The sequence below is a fragment of the Carlito syrichta genome, unplaced genomic scaffold (assembly GCF_000164805.1).
Source record: "Carlito syrichta isolate Samal-C Ts95f unplaced genomic scaffold, Tarsius_syrichta-2.0.1 Scaffold302949, whole genome shotgun sequence".
Lineage (NCBI taxonomy): Eukaryota > Metazoa > Chordata > Mammalia > Primates > Tarsiidae > Carlito > Carlito syrichta.
Window position 1 is genome coordinate 579,989 of NW_007247045.1, and position 8,832 is coordinate 588,820.

At 41.8% G+C, this 8,832-nt stretch overlaps 1 protein-coding gene across 2 annotated transcripts in view; it reads right to left on the reverse strand.

Annotated features, from left to right (window-relative positions):
* Positions 1–416: 416 nt before the first annotated feature.
* The window catches only part of PRPF4 (pre-mRNA processing factor 4), a 17,307-nt gene continuing 8,891 nt past the window's right edge, over positions 417–8,832 (reverse strand). For both annotated transcript variants that reach the window (XM_008057325.1, XM_021711962.1), the window contains exons 8-14: positions 7,481–7,539; positions 6,666–6,789; positions 4,301–4,390; positions 2,657–2,779; positions 2,441–2,548; positions 2,237–2,355; positions 417–1,420 (exon numbers count right to left, since the gene is read on the reverse strand). In XM_008057325.1, the coding sequence (XP_008055516.1) occupies positions 1,227–1,420; positions 2,237–2,355; positions 2,441–2,548; positions 2,657–2,779; positions 4,301–4,390; positions 6,666–6,789; positions 7,481–7,539 (817 nt within the window). In that variant the 3' untranslated portion in view covers positions 417–1,226. The remainder of the gene's footprint in view (positions 1,421–2,236; positions 2,356–2,440; positions 2,549–2,656; positions 2,780–4,300; positions 4,391–6,665; positions 6,790–7,480; positions 7,540–8,832) is intronic.

The window sequence follows — 8,832 nt, forward strand, 5'->3', positions numbered from 1 at the left end:
GGTAGCACGCGCCTGTAGTTCCAGCTACTCGGAAGGCTGAGACGGAAGGATCGCTGGAGCTCAGTAGGTCGAGGCTGCGGTGGCCAAGGAGCGGCCACTGCACTCCAGTCTGGGCGACAGAGTGAGACTCCAACTCAAAGAAAAAAAAATTGTTAACAGAGTGCTTACTAAGGAGACAGAAATTGGAGTGATGTGTATTTGAAATCATCTGTTATCAAATCAAAACAAGGGACCTCTATGGACCAATGGCTGGGATTCAGAAAATAATTCTTTAAAGGATAGTTTTCATAGTAGGACTTTACTCTTAGCAAGTATATAATAAAGATAAAAAGATAAAACCCTTAACTTTAGTTGGGGAAAACAGAAATAAAAAGTTTATGTTCAGAAAATATCCATTTGGGATTTTTTCTAGTTACTTTGATATGAAGTACCCTTTAATACATGAAGCACATCCTTTAAATAACCAACTGAAATAGAGTTGTACAAAATGGAAACATCATGTTTGCTTTCTAAAAAATTCTTTGAATCCTGACACATGGTCTTGCTTAGGGTAATATGAAGAATGCCATACTTCAGAGCAAATCGAAGACATTTTCTGAAAAGAGAAATGCTCAGTTCTGAGGTTCCTGATGCAGTTAGCATTCCAAGTGAACTCAAAAGGAAGAGGTAAAATCTTCATTGCATAACCAACAGCATAGCTGCAGTCTTTTGCTTCATCTCCCATTCTAGAGGGAGAGGAAAAGTCCTTGCTGTCAGGCACCATTTAACCAATAAATGGTAAAGATGTGCCTCTTTAACTTGAGGGCTTCCAAACTATAGTCCAGTCACCTTGCTCTCTGGGTCATAGGTAGTCCTGAAGCATATACCATGTTATGGAAAGCCAAGTTTCAAGAATTAAAAATGGAAAGGGCCAGTCAAAACCCTGAGGACCGTATGGAAGGCTAAAAGGCATTCAAACAAAAGATTAAAAACAATGTCTACACAGTTTGTGGCAGGGCCTCAAGAGGGGAGTTAAATTTTCAACCATGAAAGGGGTTCACCATCAACTAGTCAGTGAGCTGCCTGTCTGGAGTGGGGGCTGACATGAATATCCAGTTCTACTGAGGGTCTATACATGGCAATTGGCAAAAAACATGATAGAACTAAACACTTCAATTCTTTTCTTTTGAGGAAAATAGCTCCTAAGGGAGAGCTTGAAGTTGCAAGTCCTTTTTCCATTGTCTTGTCTATTCAGCCATCCAGAGCTTGAAGGTCCGGTCATATGAACAAGTGGCTATGAGCTGCCCATCAGAAGAAATGTCTAGGCCCATCACTTTGCCTTCATGGCCAGCCAAAGTCTTCAGTGGGGACCAGCCTGGGTGGGTCCAGATCTTGGCTGTGTTATCATAGGCACCAGTGAGCAAGAAGTTCCCATGAATAGCTACAGGAGAAGAGAAACGGAGTTGCTTGAGGAACTCAAGCATTCAAAAGAGCAGAAAGCATAAAAATCTGCAAAAACATACTATTTTGAAAAGAAAGTACTTCTACACTCAGAAAAACCCAACACTCTGATTCTATATTCCTACTAGGCCTTTAGAAAAAGGGACAACTACAGGCAGACTTAAAAGAACAAACAACATTAAGGTCTTTTGGCACTTTCCCCACTAGGCAATCTGTTCAGAATAACATTATGGATTCAATGCTTAGAAAGTCCATGGAGGGGCCGGGCTCGGTGGCTCAGCCTGTAATCCCAGCACTTTGGGAGGCTGAGGTGAGTAGATTGCCTGAATCCCTGGGTTTGAGATCAGCCTGGGCAACTTGGTGAGACCTCGTCTCTACAATAAATAAAAAATTGGCCAGGCGTGGTAGCACACGCCTGTAGTTCTGGCTACTTGGGAGGATCACTGAAGCCCAGGAGGTCAAGTTTGCGGTGGGCGGGAGTGTGCCACTGTACTCCAGTCTGGGTGATAGGCGACAGAGTGAGACTCCAACTCAAAAAAAAAAAAAGAAAGTCCATGGAGGAAAGAACAAAGCAAAACACTCACAAAAGTCTTTCTTCCTAGCAACAAGAAGCATGCTTTGCCACAGCTCTGACTAGGGTTACAGAAAAGGGAAGGAAATGATAATCTGCTCCTTTAACAGAGGTCAAATTCTCTCCTGTTCCCTGTCTCAGTTAAGCTGAAGCCTGGCCTGCATTCCATGGAAGCAAAATCACTGCCTGTCTGTCATTTAGGCCTAAAATAGGAGGAAAGCTTACGCTCAAACTTGACACCAGTTACTAAGTTCTGGTGGGCAGGGATGGTATACACGCAACGCCGCTGTCGAAGGTCCCACACTTTGCAGGTGTTGTCACCACTGCCAGTTGCAATGTGGTACCTGTGGATCAGATGCAGGACTGAAGTCAGAAGAGTTCCTTCTGACCAAGAACCCTTCCACCTCTGATTCAGTGAGTTTATTTTACCCATTGGGGGAAAAATGTATTCCATAGATTTCCTTCAGATGGCCTTCCAGGAACATGATACAACGTCCCGTGCGTAGGTCCCAAACTCGACCAAATGCATCCAGTCCCCTGAGAAAATAATTTATAAGTGAACATTCTGAATGCAGTTTTCTACGGAAGCAGGCACACATAAGTGAGACTACTGAGATGTCTCTGGCTATACAGAAGAAGCCTTACCCAGTGCCAGCCAAAGAGCCATCTTGATGGAAGGCAATGTCATACACACCCATGCTGTGGCCTTCCTGATGCAGGATCTCCTCTTGAGCCTCCAAATCCCATAAGCGCCATGAACGGTCATAGCTTAAAAAAAAAAAATCACACTAACAATCAATCAGGTATATATTGTTTCTACAATGTATAAGGTACTATAAATAATTGTAGCTTAAGTTACACTTCTGAAACTATTCATATCATCATATTAATAAGAAATTCTTTTCTGACATGAACAATGACTCAACAACTAAGCATATATATATGTCTTAGGTGATAACGGGGAAACCATAGACTTGGTGTAAACCTTCTTAAGTGGCTATTTTTATAACAGAATTCCCCAAGAATGACCCAGCAAGGACTCTGTTGTCTTCTTTCTTCCTGCGTTCCATTTCATCAAGCACTTATAAATTGACTAGGTCCTAAAGTGGATGTTGGGGATACAAAAATCAATCACAAATAGATTAACGGAACAGAATAGAAAGTACAGAAATAATCCACACATAAATGGTCAAATGACTTTCAACTAGAATGCTAAAACAATTTCAGGAAAGGAAAGTCTCTTCAGTACATGATGGCAGAAATGACTATGAAAATGGAAATAAAGACAAAAGAAACAAATTCTGTCAAAAAAATGGGCAAAGCATATGACAAAGTACTCAAATGCAACAGACTCAGGTGATCCTTCTGCTTCAGGCTTCCATGCAGCTGGAACCACAGGTGTGTGCCACCACACCCAGCTAATTTTTTGACTTACTGTAGAGACGAGGCCTCGTCAAGTTGCCTAGGCTGGTCTGGAACCTATGGGCTCAGGTAATCCTCTCACCTCTGCCTCCCAAAGTGCTGGAATTATAGGCGTGAGCCACTGCATCCGGCAGAGTTATCCAATTTTTTTTGGGGAGTTGGAGTCTCACTCTGTCACCCAGACTGGAGTGCAGTGGCCCAGCCACCGAAGCCTCGACCTGCTGGGCTCCGACGATCCTTCTGCCTCAGGCTTCCAAGTGGCTGGAACTACAGGTGTGCGCTACCACGCCAGGTTAATTTTTTATTTATTGTAGAGATGAGTTCTCGCCAAGTTGCCCAACTGGGTCTCGAACCCGCGGGCTCAGGCAATCCACTCACCTCGGCCTCCCAAAGCAGTGGGATTACAGGCTGAGTCACCGAGCCCAGTCAGAGTTATCAATTTTTAAAGACAAATAGAATCGTACACTTAAATCCATTCCACTGTATGTAAATTATAATGAATGAAAATGTCCATTAGTAGATTCTGGCCTCACTGAACTTACAGAACCAGAAAGGGAGACTGATTTGTTGACAGAGTAATTATAATACAATGTGTAGCAAAAACAAACACACACCTTTGTACTGGTCAAGAAAAAGATGAAATGACACTCCTGTTTCCTGGCAATTAGCCACTTTGAAATACCAGCTTAATCACAACTTAAAGGCAAACAGATTAAGCCCTAACTATATTAAACATTCTGATTCCAATTCATTGCAGCCCAAGAAAATCTTACTTGAAGAGTTCTGTTTTAAAAATTTACTGGCAGAGAATCATAAAGAGTTAACAGATAAAGCCTGTATAGATAAAATAGCAACAGGATTGCTTACCAGGTGGTACCCAGGAAACGTCCTGATGGATGCCACATTACCCGGGCCACGCGGACTGTATGACCTTCAATATCTGCCACTGGTTCATCGCTGAAAAGGATCCAAACATATCCAAATAAACAATTTTACAGACATGCAAATATTCATTGAATTTACTAACTGTTGTGTAGACATACCTATTCTGTTCAACAAGAGACGCTAAATTTTAACTACACTTGAAATTTGTTGAAACTTTAGGGCTAACAATTATTTAAGCTATTTACCAAGGTTTTAAAAGATCTGAGATTATTTCATGCGTCCATAGTGCATACCTATGGATAAACACTGCTTTTTTACTTCATTCACTGTGTTCATAAACTCTTAATGCCATACCATTTAGGATTGGAAAAAAAAAAAAAGTAAAAAAATACTTTAGCTTGATGAGCAAAACAGTCACTCTGCATCAAAGAAGTACTTGAATTCTAGAAAGAAAGCACACTTGGGTAGAAATGTGAGGATACTGTAATCAGTCAGTTTTGATACAGGTGAATTACAGAGAAATTTTTTTCACATTTAGGCCTGTTCAAAGATTCAAATGGAAGAAGAAACTCCTAAATAGATATAAGGCTTAGTCTCAGCCATATGTGGTGGCTCATGCCTGTGTCCATAAGTTCGAGACCAGCCCAGGCAACTTGGTGAGACCTTGTCTCTAAAATAAAGAAAAAAAAAATTAGCCAGGTGTGGTGATGTGAGCCTGTGGTTCCAGCGACTTGGAAGGCTGAGGTGGAAGGATCACCTGAGCCCAGCAAGTAGAGGATGTGGTGACCATGAGCATGACACTACACTCCAGCCTGGGCAACAGAGTGAGACTCCAACTCAAAACAAAAAAAAAATTCTGGAATACAAACCTTCATATGCTTTCTCAAAGAAAGAAAACTAAGCAATTACATTCAGATTTTTTTTTTAAGTTGGAGTCTCAGCAGAGCATGGTGGTTGACTCCTATAATCCCAGCACTTTGGGAGGCTGAGGTGAGAGGATTGCCTGAGCCCATGGGTTCGAGACCAGCCTAGGCAACTTGGTGAGACCTCATCTCTACAATGAATCAAAAAATTAGCCAGGCATGGTGGTGCGTGCCTGTAGTTCCAGCAACTTGGAAGGCTGAGGCAGAAGGATCACCTGAGCCCTGCAGGTCAAGGCTGCGGTGGCCATCAGTATGCCACTGCACTCCAGCCTGGGTGACAGAATGAGACTCCAATATACATACATACATAAAGTTGGAGTCTCACTCTGTATTCTAGGCTGAAGCTTGTGGCACACTCACGGCCACTGTAGCTGGGACTACAGGCATGTGCCACTACATCCAGCTAATTTTTTGATTTATTGTAGAGTTGAGGTCTTGGCTAGTTGTCCAGCCTGGTCTCAAACTCATTGGCTCAGGCAATCCTCTCGCCTCTACCTCCCAAAGTGCTGAGATTACAGGTGTGAGCCACTGAGCCCAGCTCAGATGTCTTTTAGCCAACAAGGCACTTCTACATTTTTTTTTTGGAAAACAATAATCATGAACACATTAAAAAAAAACACAACTGTTGTAGTTGAACAACATATTCTAGTAAAGGATGAGATATCACTTCCTTGGCATACTGCGAGACAGAGCCTCACTTTCTTCTCCCCTGTGGCTGTCTGCTAAGAAACAATAGGCTGCCAAGAATTTTATCTTTAGTTTACCATTAATATATCATGTAGGAGGTAGGTTGGTTCTTTCTAGAATAAATGGTACTGGGAAACAACAGCCATTAGGCTAAGGCAAAAATCAAGGTGTAAAGTTAACAGGTTAGAAAAACCTGGCACAAACTCTATGGTGCGAAAAGATCTAAGACAGAAATTTTCCATTTAATTTTTTTCCCTCAGGTTCATAATTTATTGTACAAATTGAATTATCACATGATGAGTGGGAATCAGCTTCTCCAGGCATGGGAACTTAACAGCTGAAGTACAGTCTAGTATCCATTTATGCTGCTATCACAGCTGGAGTTTTTTTTTAGATCAATGCCTCTGTATGTGGCCAGTATATAATTCATTCTACCTGTGAGAGTGTATGAGTTGCAATATTTTAAAAATACTAGTGAACTGGAATTGGGCATCAGCTTCAAGATCTGCCGTGATTTCAATCTGGCCAAGGCCATGGACTCCACAGCTGGTGCCCTTTAGTCGATGCAGCCCTTACTTGGCTGAAAGATGCCCTCATTTAATTTTCAACCTAAGTTACCTTAACTCTTTGAGCATCTTGAGGTCTTGCCAGATTTTTTACCCTGAGGTTCTGAGGGCCAACCAATCAACTATCTACATTAGCGGTGGCAGTATGGGCTGCAGAAAAGTACTATTTACCTGTCAAGACTCCAAAGCTTCACAGAGCCATCAGCAGCACAAGAGGCCAGGTTGACATCTTTCTGGTCCAAGGAAACAGTGGATTTGGGATGGAATACAATTGCTCCTACATTTGTGTTATGACCTAAAGGAGTGCAAAAGATGAAAGGTAAAGGGTTTTCACCTCCTTATAACTTATGTCCAAATACAGACAATGATGAATAATAAGTCTCTATTAGGGAACATGTGAGTACACAGAATGCTAAAGTGACCAATGATTAAAAATGAACTATTTAAATTTAAACACAGCTGGGCTCGGTGGCTCAGCCCGTAATCCCGCACCTTTGGGAGGCTGAGGTGAGTGGATTGCCTGAGCCCGCGGTTTCGAGACCGGCCTGGGCAGGCGAGACCTCATCTCTACAATAAATCAAAAAATTAGCCAGGTGTGGTAACGCGCATCTGTAATTCCAGTTACTCGGAAGGCTGAGGTGGAAGGATTGCCAGAGCCCAGCAGGTTGAGACTGCGGTGGCCGGGAGCGGCCACTGCACTCCAGTCTGAGCGACAGAATGAGACTCTAACTCAAAAAAAAAGAAAGCAAAACACAAAAACCATGTTTTGGTTTAGAGATTATAAAATGCAAGAGCATTAACTGGACATGAGAAAAAAGTAGGTGTGTATGAAGTCATCATATTTTAGCCTTGCAGCAAGAAAACAAAGTCAAATCAAACCAAGAATTAGTGTAGTATGTACTGGTTCTGCGTGTCAGGCAGAGGTTGCAGCTTAACATAGTTTACACTAGGAAAAAGACCGTGATGAAGACAAGACTCTAACTTACCTCGAAGAGTGTGAAGGAGGTTGCAATCAGGAACAGACCAGAGCTTGCAAAGCCCACTCCTATCAAATACAAAGGAAATCATCTCAGCCAGGTTGGTCTGGGAAGGAAAAGGTACCTTGGTAACATTACTAAAGGAAGAGATTTCTTCTCACCCCAATAAACTTTACAGTGACTGACAGAAAAAGAAAAATAAAAACCTTATAATTTGAAGGGTTATGGAAGAAAAAGCTATATCCAGATCGCATGCAACTAGAGGCTCTACTGGACTATAATTAACGTTGTACAAGTTGCCATTCTTCTTAACTTCTGAATCCATTCATGAGGGCAAGTAGAACAAATTAAACTATCTGGTAAGAATTACATTAGTAATGATACTATCTTCTCAAATATGAACAGCAGTTTGCGACTTACAAAGTATTTTAAAAATTTTAAACACTTTTGGTTTTGGAAATTTTCCAATAAATTACTTTTTTTTTTTTTTGTCAGAGTCTCACTCTGTTGCCCAGGCTGGGGTGCAGTGGCACACTTATGGGTACCACAGCCTCGACCTCCTGGACTCAGGCGATCCTTCTGCCTCAGCCTTCCAAGTAGCTGGAACTACAGGTGCATGCTACCTTGTCTGGCTAATTTTTTTGATTTATTGTGGAGACAAGGTCTCATCAAGTTGCCCAGGCTAGTCTCGAACCCCTGAATTAAGCTAATCCTTTTTCCTTGGCTTTACAAAGTGCTGGGATTACAGGCTTGAGACACCACGCCCAGCCTCCAATAAATTACTTTTATATCTATTATCTCAAATGATCTTTATGATAGACTTATGAGGTAGATAAGGCCAAGAATTACCATTTTGACTTTATAGTTAAGATAACAGAGGCTTAGAGAAGTGGCCTGATTTGTATAGTTCCTTGGCTTTCTTCTGAACCAGTCTCAAGTCAGAAGTCTAGTTAAGTAGTTCCTGTGCATTTAATGTATGTTTAACAGACAGCCATGTTCCACAAAAAAACAAAACAAAACAAATCAACAAAATTCCCACCTCCTAAGTTTTCTGCATGTGTGGTAGATAAATAGAAAACAAATTAAGATAAACCAATAATTAATGTTTACTGAGACCATACCACATCAGGCACTATCAGGGCAAAATGCTCTACAAACACTATCTCACCCCACCTTACAGTTAAGGACACTGAGACTTACAAGGATTAAGTATCTTAGCTAGGTCGCATAACTGGAAAAGCTAGATTGAGGTGTGGATACTATTTGTTCTTTTTTTTGAGTTGGAGTCTCACTCTGTTGCCCAGACTGGAGTGCAGTGGCCGTTCCCGGCCACTGCAGCCTCAGCCTGCTGGGCTCCGGCG